Raw genomic sequence first — 21,027 nt, 5'->3', positions numbered from 1 at the left:
TTCTAGCAGGTAATTTATAACATTGCATATAGTAATCAGCAATAGGGGTAACAGCTGCCTTGAGAAGCACTAGTCTACCAGCTAGAGAAAGGCAATGAGATTTCCATCCAGCCAATTTCTCCTGAACTCGGTCAATAACAAATTGGAACTAATTCCGATTTCTTCCCTTGTGTTTGAGGGGAAATCCAAGATATTTACCCAAGCTGTTTGTCTCAATAATTCCTAGTTGGTGAGCCAAAACTGCCTTGTCTTCTTCCAACACATTGGGAGAAAAAAAACTTTAGACTCGCACTACTAATTTTCTGACCCGTTAAGGAGCAAAACTCCTCCAAGACCTCCGAGATAGCTTCACAATTTTCTTGGGTGGCTTTAACAAACAAAAGGAGGTCATCCACAAAGAAAATATGTGAGAAACCCCACCTATTCCTTAAGGCTTTCATTTTACCCCATTCACCATCTTCACACTTTTTGTTGATCAAGGAGCTCAGGAACTCCATGCAAAGGATAAATATGTAAGGAGATATCGGATCCCTTTGCCTTAGTCATCTTGAAGGCTAAAATTCTTCAAGTTGTTCTTCATTAAAGAGAAAAGAATCAGAGGTAGTGGAAATGTAGCTCAAAATCAACTCCACCGTGTCCATATGAAAATTAAGACTAAGAAGCATGTTCCTCATAAAGCTTCATTCCATACGGCCATAAGCCTTTTCAAGGTTGATCTTAATGATCAGGTATCTTGTCCTTCCTTTCATTCTTTCCATGGAGTATAGGATCTCTTGTGCCACAATAACATTATCAGTACCTTTTCCGCCAGCTACAAAATTAGTTTGGGAGGGGGAAATAAGGTTTGGCATGAGGTGTTTCAATCTAAGAATAAGAATTTTGGATACAATTTTATATAAAGTATTGCAAAGGCTAATAGGCCTAAAGTGGCTGATGGATTCAGGTCCTAATTTCTTAGGTATCAAAGCTATAAGGGTTTTGTTTAGCCAAGGGGGAATTTTTTTTGTTTGGAATATCTTTTTAACTTCCAATTTCATAGACTCCTCCACCACCATTCAAAACCTCTGGAAGAACACAGCATGAAGCCTGTCAAGCCCCAAAGCTTTGAAAGGATTCATAGAATTGAGGACAAACAAGATCTCAGCATCCGAAGGAGGCAAGGAGTGGTTGAGGGCCTCAGAATCCGAGAGAGTATTACTAAAGGGTAGAGGAGACTGTAGGATCCTATCACACAAGACCTAATTAGAAGTGTAAAGTCTCTTGAAGCCCATAAGGAAAATCTCTTTAACTCTATCTATATCAACAACCTAATTCCCATAAGGATCATTGATACCAGCAATACTTTTCCTACTCCTTCTGTTCAAAGCAGTAATGTGAAAGAAGGTGGTGTTCCTCTCACCCTGGATAAGCCAATTAATCCTAGCTTTCATCTCCCCAGAGTTCCTCCTCCAAGGCAAGAATTTTCTCCATTTCTCCAAAGAGGGATTTATGAATGTCAATCATTCTTTGCAAGGGATTATTTGCAAGGGATTTCTCCGCCCCAAGAAGCCTTGCAGTCAAGTTACTTTTCTTCCAAAAAATATCTCCAAAGACTTCCTTATTCCAAGCTTTAGCCTTCTGAATGAAACTATCAACCACCTAACAGACATCTTGTTGGTTACCCTCCCAGGCTTCCCTCACAATATTAGGAAATCCATCATGGCTTCACTACAGGGTTGGAACCGAAACGAACTAGCCCTCCTTTAACCAAGATTAGGGTCTAGAGATAGAATGAGAGGGTAGTGATTCGAGTTGATTTGAGCTAACTGGGAAACAATAGCCTCCGGGTAGAAAGCTTTCCAACCAGCATTAACCCAAGCTCTATCTAACCGTTGTTGAATTAAGTCCGAAATATCATGGCAATTCATCCACGTGAACTTAGGGCTAGAAAACCCCATATCAAAAAGGTTGCAAAAATCCATGCATTCATTGTAGGCATTAACCCTTCTACTACTAATCCCATTACCCCCAAATTTCTCCTCTTCCTTAGTAACATAATTAAAGTTTCTCATCACCACCCAAGGAAGGTTATGCCTCACAGATAGTGTTTTCAATTTATCCCATAACAAACATCGCTCCCTAAATCAAGGGCTACCATAAATAGCACTAAGAAGCCAAGATTAAGAGAGGGATCTAACCTGAATAATGGCATGGATCTCTTGTTCAGTGGCTGAGAAGATGTCCATTCCAACAAAGTCTAAGCGCCATAAAAGCCAGATAGCCCCTGCAAATCCAATTGTTTCTATCGAGTACGCCTCATCAAAAGGAAGGCTCTTGATAATATTATCTGCTCTCAGTCCATCAATCTGAGTTTCTGTAATAACAAAAATGACTGGCTGATGCCATTCAACAAGGTCCATCGTTGTCTTCTTGAAATTGGGCTTTATCGCCCCTCTGCAATTCCAGATCAAAATATTCATGATGGGGCTGAGAGTGTTTCGAGCATCAAAACATGTTTAGGATGGCTCTTCCCTCGTCTCCCTCAACGCCCATGCATGTTTCAAATCTCTCTTCTCCCGAATGATCTCCGGGAAAAGATTCACCGTATGTTTCAACACTCCCATCGAACCTTGGTTGCTGCATATATCCAGTGTGAGTGCTATCAATGGTGCCGAGAATTGCAGAAGCTTCACCTTGAACAGATTCCCTATGAGAGCCATTTTGATGGGTCTTTCCAGCATAATTTTTTGCAAAATCACGGGTTCCAAAAAGATTTCCTCTAAGGCACTCAAAGATTTTTAGCAGAAGGGTTGCCCGAATAGACACCCTTGCTGCCGGGATATTAAGGGAGGAAACTTTGGCTAATCTGTTAGGAAGTGCCAATACGGGTTTGGAGTGGTGAACCACGCTTTGTCAGATAGAGGAAGGTAATCCAAGCGAGCACTGACCTCTGTTAAAGGGAAGATGTTCTTCCATGTCTCCATCTCTTCTGCATTGAACCACCTCATAATCTCCATTGGGTCCCTTTAGATTCTTGCAATTGTTTATTTCCCCACTGGGATTATTTTCCCTTTTAGCAATCTCGCCCAATGGAAGTCTTAAGATGTCATTTTCAGGAGACCTAGCACCAAAACTAATGATGGGGTTAGTGTTAACCAGAGGCTTAGGGGGCCATTTGTTTTGTTCCCATCCCAAGCTATGGTTACCCACATGGTCAACTGCAGGTTTCCTATGGTTAGGTTTAGGCACTTTACTAGGAGCTTTGTAGGAAAAATCTTTTTTGCCCCTTAGGGCATTCTGACTGCCAAAAGCCTTCCCTTGACTTGCCCTTTTATGCAGTCTGTCCTTCCCCACGTTAGGCATAAAAGCCTTTCTTTTCATATCTTTTCGGTTGTTAGGGGCTATGTCTCGAGGGATTGCATGGGGGTCCTTCGGCTAAGATGGCACATCCTGTCCCCAAGCATCCTCCATACCGGATCCTCTAAAGTAGGTTCTACCATTCTCGTTGGGCTTCTTCCTTCATGTCACAACCATCCATTCATCGTACACCGTGGCTTCAGGCTCCATCACCTTATCAAGAGTGGGGGAATCAGGCTCCTTAAAGGAATTACCTATTTGATCACTCTCCAAGGAATTAGCAGAGCACAGATTCTTTAAAGAGTTTGGAGGGGAGAAATTTAAATTAGCACCATCAGAGCTTCTAATCAGCACAAGACAGTTACCCATACGATGACCTAAATGGCCACAAGCAAAGCATAGCATACTAATACCTTCATATTGGACTGGTTGGACCATTTTGCCAATCCTCACAGAATTAATAAGGGGCTAATCAATGTTAACTTGTACATACAGTCTAGCAAACCAGCCCCTCTCACCATTAGCTGTAAAAGAGTCAATACGTAAAACAGGTCCAATGGCCCTCCCAATTTTCTTGAGAATGGTGGGTTCATAGAACTCAATAGGTATCCAAGCAACCTAATCCATACAACCACAGAAGAGAGTGAGGTATCCTCCACCTTAAATTCAAGCTCCCACTTCGTAATGGCTAGAAAATGTTGGCCCACAAACCATGGTCCCCCTTTTAAAACCACTTCAAGATCAGACTGAAGTTCAAACTTAATAAGGAAAAAATCATTGCCTAGGTCAATACAATCCATTCTCCCAACTGGCTTCCACATTCTCCTTAGTCTAGAAGATAAGAACATAAATCCCACTTTCCTCCCAAACGTTTTAACAATGATGGCTTGCCCCCAAGGTTCAGGAATTCTTGTCTTCTCTTCTTTCGAAAGAGATATAGCCACCATACCCTCACAAAGGCTAGACTCCTCACAGTCAGAGTCTACTTCCTCCTCCATAGAAGCATCAAAACCAAAGGCTTGTTCGTACGCGCCTGGGAAATCCCCAACCAGCTTGTCCTTGTAGCTCCTGAACGCATTCGCTTCAACCCTAGAATTCCCAGAGTGTTGGTCTTCTACGTAGTGGTTTTCCTTAAATTTTTTGGTACTTCTCTCCAGAGCGTCACTTTCTTCAGAGCTCCTATCTCTCTCTATCTAAAAACCACCTACACTCTATTCTCTTTTGTGAGTTTTTCGAAGATGGTATTTTTTATTAAGGATTATGTTATACATTAATAAACTATTTTAGGAAATTTTTACAGAAAGATGAAAAAGTGACTACTTTTTTTAATAGCATTTTCAATTTTTCATGAAAATTTTGCTAAAATGAGTGGTTAATGTATGCCCTAAGAGTATACATTAACTTTTTCTCAAAATTGCTCTACTCTTGTACAAAGAGATATGGTAATAAGGTAACTCATTAATAAACTATTTTAGGAAATTTTATAGAAAAATGAAAAAGTGACTAATTTTTTAACAGCATTTTCAATTTTTCATGAAAATTTTGCTAAAATGAACGGTTAAGGTATGCCTTGTGGGTATGCATTAACTTTTTCTCAAAATTGCTTTACTCTTATCCAAAGAGAGATGGTAATAAGGTAACTCATAGTTTGACTAGATTGTCAATTAATTTTCCAAATTGTGTCATGTGGATGGAGGATGTTCCACCACTTATTTATCATGTACTTTAGGCTGATAAGCCTAACTTGGTTTAAATAAAAATATAAGTCTTGTTTCTAAAAATAAAAAATAGATGTATACATTAACCGGACCCAAAATCTAATATACTACACTTAAAAGATAATATCCCTCTCTCATTTGCTATCTATTTTTGTTTGACATCTAAAGGTAACCTCATGCTTTTTAGCCTTCCCTGGTAATCAATTTGCACACACCCAAATAAGACCATATTCTGCCCCATCAGCTATTACTATTATTTACAACACTATAGTATCCGTTTGGAAACAGTTTATTTAGTTGAAACTAAAATTTTTTTGCTGAAAGTATTGTAGATAAAAGTAAAATTTAGCTGAATAATACAATGAGACCCATGAATAATATCAAAAAGTGTAGTGAGACCCATAAATAATAGCAAAAATAAGCCAAAATTGCAAATAAGCCGAAACTTTGAGCTTGTCCCAAATGCACACTATATATGTTAGAGGATCAAACCCTAGATATCTCCCCTAAAAAGCCACTAGACTACAGGGGTTGTTGGCCAATCCCATTAAAATATTATTTTAGAATTGGGCAAATGTCTAGATGAATGTTTATGTAGCCCCGGTAATTGTTTGGAATCCACTACGAATATGATCGAACACCATGAAATCCAAGCACAAGACCAATATTACTTCTTGGATAAATTTGTGATGGTGGCTAATTGAAGATTGTGGCCTTTAGTTTGGAGTTGCCACAAATATTATGCATAGAAAGAACATTAAGGCCAAGAGTTTTATAACTTAGTAACTTTAAGAGAGAGAGAGAGAGAGAGAGAGTTTGGAGCTGCCACAGATATTAGAGTATTGGCAATTGCAGCAGTGGAGCTAAATAGTTATATAGTTATTTTAGTTCCACTCAAACACAAAAAATTCTCCTGCAGCAGTGGAGGTAAAGCAAAAAAATTTAGCTAAAGTGCTACAGTACTCATGTATCAATACATGAGCACTGTAGCTGAGAGCTATAAAAAAAAAAAAAAAATTTATTTGCCTTTCTAATTAAATTGTGGTTAAATATTTTTTGGGTAGTGGGATATATTATTTTATTGTAGTAAATATATTATTTTATTGTGATGTTTATATTATTTTATTGTATTGAAAGCTAAAATAAATCCACTGCTGCAGCATGTTTTGTAAAATAAGTAGGTAAAATAGATAAAATAACTTTTTAAGGACCTAAATTGCTAAAATTTTAGCTCCACTGCTATGAATGCTCTTAAGAGGGCGTAAAAATCCTAGTTGCTATTTTAGCAACCAACCAACAAAAAATGAGCAACATCCGAGTATGGGTACCTATATTTTTTTACCAACTATAAACAGTTGGTTCTCAAATTTAGAACCTACTATAGCTCCGGATAGAAACAAAAAAAATATCTATCCTTTTCTCTCTTTCAATCATACACGCCTAAACCTTTTATCTCTTCCTCACTTTCAAATTGTCTCTCTGCTTCCTTTTCTTTACTTTATTTCTCTCATTCTCTCTTCTACCGTTTCTCTTCTCTTCGGATTGGCATTGGGTTTGTGCAGTGGGTTTATGTGGTGGTGGATTTTTTTTTGTGGTGGACTAGGGTTGTGCAATGAGTTTGTGCAACTGGGGTTGGTGTGGTGGATGGCCGTGGGTGGTGAATCGTGGAGATTTGGTGGTTGCTAGGTTCGGTGTTGGCTAGATTTCAGTTCTGGTATTGAATCGAGCATCCCTTCAGTGGTGGCTGGGTTTGAATCAATGGTGGTTGTTTAGGTGTTGGCTGGGTTGTTGAATCGGTGTGGGCTGGATTTGAATCATTAGTTTTGGGTTCATCTGATTTGAGTTTATTTGTTGGTTTTGGGTGATTATTTTGGGTTTGGATGCTTTGTTGAGATTGGGTATGGATGGGTTTGGTTGCTAGGCTTGTTGATTTTGGTATGGACGAGTTTGTTGCTTGGAGCACAGAGAGGAAAGCAAGACTGAGAGCAAGACTCTAGTAGGCAGTAGTAGTAGCATAATGGAGAAAGGAAAAAAATAGAGAGAAAGGAAGAGAGAGAAAGAATAAAAAATAGATCATAGAGAAGTGAGAATTGATTTGTTTATATTATTTGTTGGTATAGTTTATATTATTTTATTGAGTTGCATGTAAAAATAGAAATTGAGATGTTGAGAGACTTGTAAAATGAGATGATAAAATAGATAAAGTAGGTTTTTTGGATGTAAAATAGAACTTTTTTGACATCCTGGATACTAATGCTCTTATGCATAGAGAGAACATTAAGGCCAAGAGTCTTATAGCTTAGTAACTTTAAGAGAGAGAGAGAAAAGGGGGGGGGGGGGGGGGGTTGGTTAGCCTAAGCATTATTATAGCTACAAATTTGTGCAAGGACATTCCCATTCTCATTCCCATCTTCTTAAATAAACAAAAGTTCCATATAACTGCTAGATATATTCATTAAGTACGGGATTGCTATGAGTTTTTATAGGGTTCAAAGATTTAAAATTAAGAGATTTGAAGACAATTACTAATGTAAATTGCTTGATATAAATTTAATAACACTTGATCATGTGAGCTTTGGAGTTCTTGCAATTTTGCTTAAATAGAATTAGAAACACTCGTTACAGATTTGAAATGATATCTTACACCTAATTATTTCAAATTCACATATCAATAAAGAAGTAATGGTACAACTGTCATACTGGATCAAAATAAGAATGATTATATAATTATAATTTTACATTACAACTTGAAAGAATTTACAGAAACTTGCCTCTATAAACGAACAAGAAAATTCCGACCATTGTCACGTTGTAAATGATTTCCCCATAATTTTTTTCCTCTGGATTTCCCAAGATGACTCCCAAAGTCATTTGTGCATTCCCCAATGAAATTTACAATCAACAGAGAGTGACAAACAACTATTCCACCTTGTTGGTACATGTTAGGATTGCAGATTTCATCTCTTCCTTACCCAGTGATGTTTGAACTATCACCTGCCCAGAATAGTGCACAGAAGGATGAGAATATTTAAGCTTTGCAAGATCAAATTTCTGGATAATGGAGGAAAGTGATGAGAGCTTGAGTAATCTAGTTCTGTTGGACAGCAGCCAAACAATAAATTTCTGAAATATTTACCTCTTGTACTTTGTTTCCAGATCTAGCAAGTAGCTTGTACTGATTCTCAAACATGGATGCCATATACACCTGCACCAGACGATAAATGAGACATTTTATGAATCGAGTCTAACACAAAAAGGCCAAAAATATTCAGCGAAATAATAAACAGAAATTTTAGGTTAGTATAAGCTGGATGGGGATGGTGAAGTGTTGTTTACAGTTTCCTTCATATATCATTAAGAAGGTATAACCGATGGCTTGGACCAAACCAGAAGTATTTTGTTTAGATGTTCAGTAGTGAAGGTCCCAATGAGTTCTAGCCAACTGGCACTTCCTCCCCTTAGAAGTGCCAGGATGAGGATGAGGATGAGGTCGTGGGTTCAAGACCCATCTGAGTGTGTTATGGTTCCTTTATATATCATTAAGAAGATATAACCAATGGCTTGGACCAAACCAGAAGTATTTTCTTTAGATGTTCAATAGTGAAGGTGCCAATGAGTTCTAGCCAACTGGCACTTCCTACCCTTATAAGTGCCAAGATGAGGATGAGGTCGTGGGTTCAAGACCCATCGGAGTGTGTTATGTCGGTTATGTGACAAGACAAGCTATCCTTGGTATTGCCAGTACAGTCAAAAGAACCAGAACATGTGACAAGTAGGAGTGCCCCTATGATTATCATATTGACTTATTCACACAGTGAGCATTCTAACGGCCTCTTTCACATCCATATGTAGGATTTTAAACCTACACTTAATCCCAGTAAATAGTGGGCCAAACTCAAATTTACTAAACATATTACAAAAGATTCATTAGCCAAAAATGTAATCAGTGACAACAAATTGTGAACTGGCACTTCTTGAAGCAAATATCTTCTTTTAAAATTTTTTATCACTTATTAAATATTTTCCCCACCACATTATATCTCGGAATCTAGATCTTTGTACCTGAAATGTTGGAGCTAAACCTGGGCTCAAGAAAAAACGGCCTTTTGATGCAGACTGGATCCCTTCAATCTGTTGCAATTCTTTGATAAGAGATTCCACATCAGCCCACTGCTCAAAATACCAAATATAAATCACATGGTAACAATAAGACATGACAAAACCAAGTACAGAATATTCCAATTATATAATAGTGCTATATAACAATTAAATGCTCTCGTTTTATTTTTTTTTTCCTAAATCACTTAAGTAATTTTGTTAGAGAAACTATTTTGATTGTCATGAAGTGAATTTTGAAAAAAACTTTTCATTTTTTTTTTTCCTAAATCACTTAAGTAATTTTGTTAGAGAAACTATTTTGATTGTTATGCACTTTTCCTAAGTAATGTAATATAAAGTGAATTTTGAAAAAACTTTTCAGTTAACTCTTTTATTATTTATATTTTAAACCAATGAAACGACATCAAAATTGCTTGCAACAGCACCAAGATAGTAAATTTAAAAATTGTCTTAGCACCAAGCCACAAGAAAGTTCCTATAAAAATTTTATTCACCATAAATATGGCTGCATTGGAGTGCTAATAGCACAATTACATAGACTACTAGGACTACACCTTAGTTCTGATTGACTTGGGCCAAAAACTAATTATTGAACTACATAAATAACCTTGGCTCTAGAAAATAAATAAAATAATAATAACATAATTAGTTTAGAAGACCTAAAATAAAATACAATGGACTAATAGTATAAACAATCAACTTCTAAAATTAAATAAAATTGTCTTTGCATCAATGCTCCTACTCATAGGGCGCTTGAAAAAGAATCCTATTAAGGGTGAAAACAATAACCTCAGTTTCTGCTTGGGCTGCTTGTAATCTCCCATCCAAGGGATCACGACCACCAACCACAGACTCCAAGGTCTCAATCAATGGATCTGGCTGCAAGAGAAAAGTATTTGTTTTGGTATATAATTTATACATTTTCATAAACTGAAATAGCAATTCAAACATAGAGAAGCAAAAAAAAAAATTATTAGTTACCGTAATCTCCTTCAATGACAAAAAAATGCGTTCAAGTGTAAAATCCAATTGGTGAACTTTTGCCTCCACGACCTGAGACCAGAAAGATTTTCTTTCAATTCCAAATAAATTACAAGAGAAGACGTAGCCAGAACCACGGAGAATATGTAAAGTGATCTTTGCCTTATGTAAAGCACTGAAACGAGATGACAAATAAGAAAGACACATAACGATTAACAGGAAGATATACAACATTATACCCAGCCAAGATTCATTAAATGAAACCAAAATACCAGAATTCGTCTCAGTAACAAGTGAAATAAAAACACTCAATTTGTTATAGCTTGATCCTTCAGTAAAATACTATACCTGACCAATTTTGAAATATGATACAGGGTCCAGAGTGGCATCCCATGATACTTCTGTCTGATGAATTAATGCAGGCACTTCTTCAACCTGCACTAGTAAAGTTAAGTAAAAATTTTGATAAAAGAGAATCTGCCAAGAACTCCATATCTCAAAGTCATAGTTCCATGTTTAGAAGTAGGGGTTGTAACCCATTTAAAAAGTATGACAAAGCAGGTAGCTCAAAACCACACAGCATGGTATTCCAATATGTTAACCAACACCCCTTCTATGTGTTTAAAAGCTCCTTACAAACTGCAAAATCAATGATTTGAAGTAACAGGAGCAGCAAAACTTTGACTAATTACCTCCACAAAAATACCAAAATAAGTAATCTTCTTGATGCAGCATTTCACAACGTCCCCCACTTGAAGTTTAGCCTGTTACAAAAAATGGCACAAGATTGTCATAACTCAAATTCATAAGAAGTTTTTGAATAATAATAAACTAGCTTCTTAAAATACAGAAGGGTAACACTGATGTCCATTTAGTAAAAAAAAATGCAAAGGATATGTCATGTTGAGCTTGAAAGGTTCAATTTCCCATCATGCTTCTAGCCAGAAAAGTAAACCCCTTTAGTATGCTTTTAGGTACTAAAAGATACTATCACACTTCCTACCAACAACATGGGTGCAGAACAATAAACTCTCAAAAGGGATTTAGTGTTTGGAAACCAAAAGGAAAAATAAGGATCTGAACCTAGGAATCAACACTTGGGGTTGCTTGGAGTCAGCTCCAAACGTAGAGAGAAGGATAAGAATCAAGGAGTCAACACCTAAGGTTGTTTGGAAGCAGTACCTACGGTTGCTTGGAATTAGTACCAAGTGGGAAAGAAAAATAAAACCTTGGCTTTAGCACCAAGCATTGGAAGAATGATAGGAACCTAGATACTGACAGGTTAGTTGGAAGTGATCAACACCGAGCACTAAAAGAAACTTCCAACCCAATTTTACTAATCAATGATCAACCATTTTCAATAGTGAATTTTGGGGCCTTTAAATAGGATACCTAAATTACATCTTGGAGGGAAAGGAAATACTGTAACGTCATCTACATTAAATATATATATGAAAATAAACGCAAACAAAATTAAATCATAAAAAGTCTTAGCATATATCTATATGTTCATAAAATGCTACATTTTACCAGCACCCTTTGCATGCTAAAATATGAAAAGAAAAAGCATGAAAAACTAAAGATTAATAAACCTTAAATTTCATATGATGGATATAGTTGTTTCTGCTACAATGTGATAGCTTTTTTAAAAGCACTAAAAAAGAGCAATATTTTCTTTTTTGATAGGTAACTTAAAGAGCAAGTATACAAACACAACAAGGACAAACAAAAGAATACAAGAAATGTCACTGCTGGAGATATCCCCTAACCATGAGAATTTTCTTTTTCTCAACCAGCTCTTCTTTCTCTTTTGGCCTTGCTGAAAATATAAGCTTTCTAGATCTTCTTTCTGCCAACATCACATTTACTTTAAGTCTCTGCAAGTACAAAGTTGATCAATATTCACAATAAAATAGTCAAGTTTCAACATCAAATCAATTTTTCCAAACCTGGCCCACAAATGATGACAAGAATTTGATTTTCTCTTCGTCATAAACTCTAAGAAGATCTTCCAACTTCATATCTGCTGATATTTCTCCCCCAATTTTTAGATCAACTTCTTGATCTAAGCTCAAGTTAAGAGTCTTGTTTGCTACATCATAACTTCCAATAATTCCTAAATTTTGTCTATACATTGATGGGTCTACACCCTTTTGTCTCAACCATGACTCAAAAGCTAAGAACTTCCACTTGGCGGCAAGATTTCGGTATGGCAAAAACCCTACCAATGAACCAAAAGATACCTGTAAAATGGTCCAATCAGATTCAAAAAGGTAATACAAATGGAAATTATTAACTTGTAAATGAGTATTGCAAAGGAGAAGCAAGCAGCTTATACTAAGACTTATTTTTGATTGCTGGCTAAAGTACACTTACAACAAAACCTCTGGTGCTACAGCTTATTAATTCCACTTCTCCCCTATTTCCTGTCTTAACCAGATCTTCGGCCTTAGTCCAATCAATTTCTCCACTTTCCTACAAATGAAACACATACAATGAACACCTAGGACCATCTCACACCATTGCTCAAATTAAACAAAACTACACAATGAAATTAATCTAACCTCCAAAGGTGATGTAGCAACAAGATTGTTTAACTCAACAGCATCACCATCACCTTTAGGATTCACAAAAACTGTCTCTTCTCTAGTAGACTTTTGTGTTCTTTTCACAGACTGGTCTAATCTATAATAAAGCAACCTGCTTATGAAAAGAAAACTAGCAACAAAAGAAATCAACAAATTAAAAGAATGACTTCAACTACCTTTTCGGTTTTCCTTGTAGTGCAGCTTCCGTGGACAACTTGACTCTGGAATCTACTGCATAGGTATCACTCAAAGCAGTAATCTCCTGACTGGACCCCATATCACTCAGCTTGAGTGACTGTAATCCCTAAAAGGCCAAGCAGAATGTTAATGTTTACAATTTCAACTAATTAAAATTGTAAAATGCAATATAGAGCAATACCTACAACAAAGTCATTGTCTTGTTCGCTTCCATTTGAAATTAAGCCATCCATGATCTCCTTGAAATTGTTCTTTGTTGTGTTGGCGGTTGCAGTAAATTCTGATAAGCCTGACAAAGCATTCTCTTCAATATCATCCTGGACTGTAACTTCTACACTCCTAAATTGCTCTCTATTATTCTCAAGATTTGTGTTGACACTCATAGGTTCAGGCTTTTTTAACAGTGCAAAATCACTAACTTTGTCATTTGCTTCTTCTCTCCTCATCTTTGATTCAAGATCATCAACTACTTTGTCATCCACATTACCACAGGGCTCTTGTTTCTTCTCAATAGATTGATTGACAGTTACTGGCTCCGGCTTCCTCAATAACGTCATGTCACTAAATCTATCTTTCACTTGTCCATTCCCCATTTTCAATGACAAATTTGGTTTAATCCTCAACCTTGATGGCTTTTCTCCAACATCATCCTCATTAAACACGGTTGGTTTTCTCAAGATAACATTAGGAATACTACTTTTGTTACTACCCACTGCCTTCCCAACCGGTTTGCTTGGTTTTTTAATCTCCATCGGCTTATCATCAGCTTTAAATGCGAATCCTTTCTTTGGCACAGGTCGAACCAAATCCAAACCATCCAAAGAACTGGAAGTCCGCACTTCCTTCGACCCGTCAAAAGGAACCTCCTTAATTTCCACTAACTTACCCTTTTTCTTATAAAATTTTTTCTCAATTTCAAGATACGAAGCATCTGGGTTTGCTTTCCTACCCATTATCTGAATCACCAAAACATACAATTTTCAATATAAAATGACTAAAACTACAATCAAACACTACACACACACATAATTAGAATAAACAATACATAATCCAAAAAGAACAAAAGACAACAACTTTGCAGTGAAGGAGGGCTATGTAGTGAACAAAATACATGTGGGTTTGCTTTTCTACACCATTATCTGAAGCACCAACTTTGTCATTGTCATTGTGCATGTGTATGTAAATAATAGCGAAAGAGGGAAACCTTAGCAAGAGTGAGTTTGGGGTCCTCGCCAAGCAACTGACCGAAATTGAGCTCCATTTGGTCCAAGCGATCGAGTTTAGGATTTTTGGGAGTGTCTCCTTCTTTAGAAGCTGAAACTATGAATTTTCCATTCTGGGATTTTCGAGTTAAAGAGATGGTTCTGGTTCTAGCTGTAGTTGTGGATGAAAATGAATGGATAATACGGGTAAAGAAGGTGTTGTTGGTGTTGGTTGCTGCTGCACTGGTGAGACCAATCAGACCGTCCATTCTTTCTGAGTGTGGTGTTCACCAGACGGTGGTTGCGTCCGAAATGAAATGCATAGCTGTGTGACTGTTTCAGTCTGTGAGTGTTTAAGGAGCTTGGGAGTTGTGGATTGGGTGAGAAGGCCGAAGGGGAATGGGAATGGGATTCGGATACGGATACGGATACGGATACGGATACGGATACAAATACGACTAAGGAGTAGGAAGGGGGAAAGAGAATAGGGGCACTCTATTTCTATTTGGGGGGAAAGCCACGTGGCATCATATCATTAGGTTTTTTTTTTTTTTTTTTCCTACAAGAATATTTTAGGGAAATGGATATAAAAAAAACCGCTTCCACTGCAACTAAACCGACCAAAACCAATCGCCAAATGTATTCACTGTATCCATATAAGTGCAAAAACGACACAATTGTCGATTTTTTTAATGTATGTTATATGAAACGATTGGTATCACTAATTTTAAATAATAATAAAAATCTTATTTGCCATTGCCTACACATTGCTATATATAAAAAACCTAAGAGCAGATAAACTCTTCCTCTTTATCAACATAGAATTCATTGAAACCAACCATACCTTAATACATTGCACGGTCTAAACTACATCAAACTGATGAGATAGCCTATTAATTAAGGTGATGCGCAATGAGGGTTTTGGGCAAACTGCACTTCACAGGCTCAAAGCGCATTGCAATGTGCGCACCCTTAAATACTACTAGTGTGGAATGACGGGCTTTGCCCTTACAATTTTTACATAATAATATATATATATATATATATATATATATATATATATATATAAAATAATTAGAAATAAAAAATAAAAATAAAAATAAAAACAAAGAAATATAGAAATAAATTAGTTTTTCTTCTTTTTCCCTACAAAAGTTTCACTCAAGCTCGAGTGTACAACATATGATCTCAACATCTTTCACATATACATGAAAATGCTATTTATACTTTTTTTTTTTCAATTTTTTTTTGTTGATAATTCAATAGTTACAATGGAGGGAGAATTTGAACTCCAAATGTCTTTCATGGAAACATCAAAGAAGTGTTGACCAATCAAGTTTTTATAGCTACTATAATCTGCCTTTTTTTCCCCATTAGTTGCTTGATAATTAATCATATGATTTGTTAAAATTGAAGAAGAAAATATTATGAAATTGATGTTAAGATGCGAAGAATGAAAGTAAGAGAAAAGGGAGAACACAAGGATTATGTACTTCAACCTAATAATCTACGTCCACAACTATATCTTTAGTATATGATCAAGTGTGTTACAATAATTCCTTCAAAAAAAAAAAAATTGTGCTGCAATGATGAACCCTAAGTAGCGTATTTATAGTAATTAGGGGTTAGCCTTATATAAGCCTACAATATACCTGGCTGGGTCTCTAGGGCTCTTACTCATAAACACAAAAATAACCTATATCATTATCATGGGAGGGAGAGAGAGAGAGAGAGAGAGAGAGAGAGATTAATTTATGTCAAGAAGAAAAAAACTAGTGTCAAATAAAGGTTGTACTCAATACATAAAGTTCCAAAATTGTGTCATGTTACGCCTAGTGTAACTTTAAGTAATATTACTCCATCCAATATTTTTTAAATGCATGAAAATGACATGCATGTTAAGAGCATATAAAATATGCAATTCAACAATGAAATTTTCAAAATATGAATTCAATAATAAGTTATTAGATGATGTAATATTGCTTAGAGTTATATCAGGTGTAATTCAAACTCAACCCTATGTGTGTGCGTGTGTATAATTGGATTAACTAAAAGAAGAAAGGGGATTTAAATCTTTGTTCACTAAAGAAGAATACACAATGTTATTACAAGATCTTGGTGATACGAATGACTTATGAAGCAATAAATTAATTTAATTCATTACAAGATCTTTGAGTCCTTTCCACAAAACATTTAAATGCCCCGTTAGGAAGGCAAAAAAGAAAAGCAAAACAAACAAAACAAAACTTAGTCACAAACACAGATGAGCCAATCACACAAGAACTTCCTCGTGACGCACTGTGCTAAATGGGCAGTGCCAAACCCTAATCACATGGCGTAGTGTCCCTGGAGAAATGAGAACAAGAAGGAAGTTGATGACACTAATGGTTCACATTTTTACTATTGCTCTTGGTCTTGCCCAGGTTCTGCTTCTGGTACTGTTGATAGTTTTGTTTTTTCCTCATGTTTCACTTCAGGTAACACTGCTCCATTTTTTTTCAGTGAAGCAGTTTTGGTTAGATGACTGTAGCTTCCCTTCTCCTTGAACAATTGAGAAAAGTGGTGCTTGCAGTACAGAAATCCATCCAAAGAAGCATAGGATGATTGTGTAAGGAAACAGCGACCATGAGCACACCTGAAGCATGACTTGTGATAAAAACCTCCTTCAATAGTCACCTATTACAAATTTTGTTCAACTTAATTAGTCTTTCAGCCCACCATGTCGTCTATAAAAACTATATTAAACCTGCAATTTGAAGCTTTCTGTAAGCTATTACAAAAAAGGTTCTTTTAGTTGTTACAAAGCAATAAAAATAAAATTACAATTGAATTTCAAATCACTTGGTGCCATGTATACAAAATCAAATGTTCTAATATATACATGTGTGTGCAATGGTGCATTATATGCGTGTGTGTGTGAGTGTGAGACTGAGTGCATATGATGCCTTTGTAGATGGAGAAAATAAAAGGTATGGCTGTGAGCCAGGAATAGTAAAAGACAAGAACAGGATTACTTTCTCCAGCGGGTATACTGTTTTTTTGCAAACTGCACATTTCTCTTGTGTCCCAGAGAACATGGAGGAGAGCTTGCTAGGCGTCCGATTCTGTAGAAAATAAGAAAAGAATGTTCATAAGCTATGAAGAAACATACTAATTAAACATATTTCAGAGAACTGAGACTACATGAAATAGATAGAAGTTGAACTTACCAGATCATTTTGTGGCCTTCCAGCTGATCATCCATGATGGAAAATAACACATTGTTAGCCTCAAACTGGAAAATAAAAGGACTAGATATAATGCCAATGGTATAAGAATTAAAAGGCAAAATTGATCTTACATGTCTGAAATTTTTTAGTGAAACTACCAGTCTCCTTGAAGAGTTGCTCGAAATGAGGCTTGCAGTATAAGACTCCATCCATGGAGGAGTATCTACTCATCTGTAATTAAGACAAATGTCACCAAACACGAATGCCTCAAAATCTAGCCAAGTTCTCATTCTCAAATCTTTGTTGACCATTTAAGCTTCGGTCTCCCCACACCCCTCTCAATCTTAGAGGGCCCATCTAAGAGCTAACAAAAGAAATTAAATTGTCTTTTCCTTAATTTCCATGTAACAAAATTGAGAAAAAAAAGATGTAGCATACCGCTAGAATTCCATTACAGTGACTGCATTTAAAGCAGGTCTTATGATAAGGAACACCATCAGCTGTAAACAATTCTATGACATGAACAGTCTTGTCGCAAGCCTTGCATTTCTGCAGAGTCCCACTGAATGCCATCTTTTTTGTTGTGCAGTATACAAAACTAACAACAGAACTTTGATCTGTTTATGTTAAATAAATATTTGCAAAGATGACCATTCAGCAAGAAATCATAGGAGTTCTAATCTCAATTCAGTTTTTGAGATTGAAACGAATTCACACATCCAGATCATCGCTAACTACCTTTTCTTGTGAATGTCAAAGGTAGATTTCAAAGGTCCAAAATGAAATGGAACAATGAGCGGCAAAGGTTCCATATGGAGGAAAGGTGATAACAGGTCCTTTCCTTTTGGAGCGTACAAATTTTAGTGCTCTAATACAATAGGAGATGTAAAATAGTCTGACCAGGTCCTTCAGACATTGTCTAGATAGAATTAAGGATAAATGTAACAACCTTCCTCTATTTATATGGAACTTAATTAAGTTAGTTACTATATCTTGGTCATATGCCAATCATCAGTATTCATAGGTAAGAGTTTGAGACTTGTGGATTGTGCGGTTAATCAATTAGTAATTATTAGATACTCTCGCAGCGTCGAGCAGATGATTTGCTAATCTTGGCTCTTTTTAACGTGCATGGATTAATGTGGTACATTAATACAAATCATTTATATAGAATTAGATATTCACGTAAGGGTTGATTTGTAATTGAGTTTTTGGATGACTGATATTGACATTGCCTATTGACAAATGATAGCTCCTTTTTTCTTTTATACAAGATATAAATTCTACTTTAGCCTAATATAAATGTATATGTGTGTGATGCTCATTTCCAGAGACTTGAATCCCGACCCTTACCCCCACATCTCACTAGCACTTATACTTGTGAAATGACCATCACATCAAAAGTGTGCGGTGGTATTGACAAATTATACCTATATTACAAATGTAATGAACAACAACAGTTGGTTATTAAATAAAATTAAAAAAAATAAAAACAACAACAACAGTTCACAACAGTGAAGCAACTAACGGATAATAAGAACCATTACAACATATAAGTATAAAAATCATGTTGAGGACCAGAATTTTGCACTAATTCTTCGTCTGATATATATAAATTTCATATGGCCTTCCAAGATTTATTCATTGTAAGACTACTAAAAACAATCTGTCAATTTATAAAAATCATTTTAGAAAGTAAAATAACCATAACGGAACATCATTTTACTTGTTAAGAAAATTCATGAAATAATATCTAAATGTTTAGTATTACACAAACCAATTATAGCTATATAATACAAATAATATAACTTCGCACAGTTATAGAGTATTAATTTTATGGATTTATAGCCAAGAGTTTTGTATCTTAATTGATACTTGCTGATGTTTCTAATGTCCAAAAATTAGTTAGATAGCATAAGACGTGAGATTTTTTTTTTTTTTTCAAATAATAATAGACGAAATTTTGACTAAATAAATAAATACTAATAGTTTTTTTTTTCCATCAATTTTTTTTTTTTGAGAAAGTTTTCCATCAACTTAAGAGTCTCACAAATAAAGTTTTTCCCATCCATTTAGAAAGAGCCACAGATTTAGGTTTTTATTTTTAATTTTTAAGTGCTTATCAATTCTTTTATTTAAATGAAAACAATAGAACTTTATAAAAACTAAAATCGCCAGCTTCAATAATGAATGAACTCAAATTTGTTTCCCATTTAACAAAAGTGTATGACAAAAACAAATGAAACAAGGAGTAAAAGAAAAAGAAAAAGAATGGATAATTACAGTAAACCCACCTGTGATATGGCTTGTTTTCATTTTGCCTACCCGTGGTTTAAAATTTTACACTTTATCCATCTGTTACCCATCCGTTACTCACATCTATTAAAATCAATGGTAAAAATGTATTTATCTTCACTTTTATATCTCTCTCCTTTAAAAACAAAAAATAACAGAAAAAACTCAAACAAACAAAATCAAAGAGGAGGGTTTTGTAGAGAAACAAGATGTGTATCAAAACAAGATCAAATGGATAGGCCAACATATTTGGTTCATCATTTCTCTATCTCACTCGCATCTCTCTCTCAATATCTAATTTCTCTCTCTGTCTCACTCATCCCTTCTTCCCACAACCCATTTCAGATTTTTATATCCCAACCTTTCAATCAAACCCCTTTATAAAACCAAACCTTAATTCACAATCCAACACAAGAAAACCCTCTGGAAAATTCACCCAAACCCACTATTAACAAACCCCCACAACCAAACCCAACATAAAACCCAATCTCATTCTCAGATTGAAAGTAGCAGGAGAGAATCAAAGGGTTTCAAATGAGTTCCAGCAAAGGCCAGAGAAAGAACAATGGTCATCAATGGTGGTGGTGAACAGAGCAATGACAAACGAATATTGCGGCAGTGCAAGTTTTAGCTTTGGCCATGGGTTCCTTGGATAAGATTGAAGAGAGAGAAAGGTGGATTAGCCATGGATTTCTTCGCCCAAACCCCAAACCCAGATATCTCAAGCCTTCTTTGTTTGAGCCGTTGCTAGTTGCTGCCGTCACGTGGTGGTCCAATTGGCCGTTAGTGTTGGGTCGATGAGAACATAGAGAAGACAACCCAGTGAGGCTTTAGCCATGGTTCCAAACAATGCACAAAACAAAACAAGGACTGAACGGCCTAAGAGATCTGATTGGCAGCCGTGCCTTCTCTGCTACTCCCACTGCTTGTTGAGCTTGCCATTATTGCTTGTTTACATTACAAAATTTTCTGCAAGAGAGTTGTGCTTTATTTAGAAAAACTAGCCGCTTGTTTGAAGAGTGTTCATACCTCTTTTTTTTTTTTTTTTTTTTTGATTTGGGCATTGAGGTGTTTTGGAAAAAAAATAGAAATTTAGAATTTATTTCACAACAGAGAAATAAATTTAGTAATTTTTTTTTTTTTTTGCTTTGAACTAGTACAGTGCTAACTTCAAAGAATATCTTTATTATTTATAATTTTATTGCATGATTTTGTTTTCTTCCAATACTAAATATTTTACGAGAAAGATTAATGTTAATTGTTAAAGAAATAGGTCATTAAACAGAACCAAACCCTTGAACTCAACTCTTGAAACATGTGTTGCTGTCTTTGTCCTTGTTGGTGGAACCCAACCCACTATGTTGGGTTGGGTTGTGAGATT

General features: G+C 35.8%; 2 protein-coding genes across 7 annotated transcripts; both read right to left on the bottom strand.

Annotated features, from left to right (window-relative positions):
• Window positions 1-7,754: 7,754 nt before the first annotated feature.
• LOC142614103 (uncharacterized) lies at window positions 7,755-14,586 on the bottom strand. 6 transcript variants are annotated; one of them, XM_075786651.1, is made up of 14 exons: window positions 14,145-14,586; window positions 13,126-13,896; window positions 12,919-13,046; window positions 12,719-12,839; window positions 12,531-12,629; window positions 12,104-12,397; window positions 11,924-12,031; window positions 10,847-10,918; window positions 10,503-10,589; window positions 10,155-10,226; window positions 9,963-10,052; window positions 9,117-9,185; window positions 8,191-8,259; window positions 7,755-8,105 (listed from the first exon to the last, which is right to left on the bottom strand). In XM_075786651.1, exons 1-14 carry the CDS (start codon window positions 14,409-14,411, stop codon window positions 7,974-7,976), a joined length of 2,379 nt encoding a protein of 792 aa, XP_075642766.1. In that variant the 5' UTR covers window positions 14,412-14,586; the 3' UTR covers window positions 7,755-7,973. The 6 variants fall into 6 exon arrangements, with proteins under 6 accessions (XP_075642766.1, XP_075642764.1, XP_075642769.1 ...); XM_075786649.1 differs by having other exon boundaries at window positions 9,117-9,224; window positions 14,145-14,583; XM_075786654.1 differs by having other exon boundaries at window positions 7,755-8,048; window positions 14,145-14,583.
• Window positions 14,587-16,416: 1,830 nt separating this feature from the next.
• LOC142614228 (LIM domain-containing protein WLIM2b-like) lies at window positions 16,417-17,997 on the bottom strand. Its single transcript, XM_075786793.1, has 5 exons — window positions 17,790-17,997; window positions 17,483-17,582; window positions 17,352-17,374; window positions 17,157-17,246; window positions 16,417-16,818 (listed from the first exon to the last, which is right to left on the bottom strand). The coding sequence occupies exons 1-5, from the start codon at window positions 17,922-17,924 to the stop codon at window positions 16,543-16,545; spliced, it is 624 nt and encodes a 207-aa protein (XP_075642908.1). The 5' UTR covers window positions 17,925-17,997; the 3' UTR covers window positions 16,417-16,542.
• Between the last annotated feature and the right edge of the window lie 3,030 nt (window positions 17,998-21,027).

Source organism: Castanea sativa, chromosome 10 (assembly GCF_040712315.1).
Source record: "Castanea sativa cultivar Marrone di Chiusa Pesio chromosome 10, ASM4071231v1".
NCBI lineage: Eukaryota > Viridiplantae > Streptophyta > Magnoliopsida > Fagales > Fagaceae > Castanea > Castanea sativa.
This window is presented reverse-complemented; position numbering and strand designations above follow the sequence as displayed.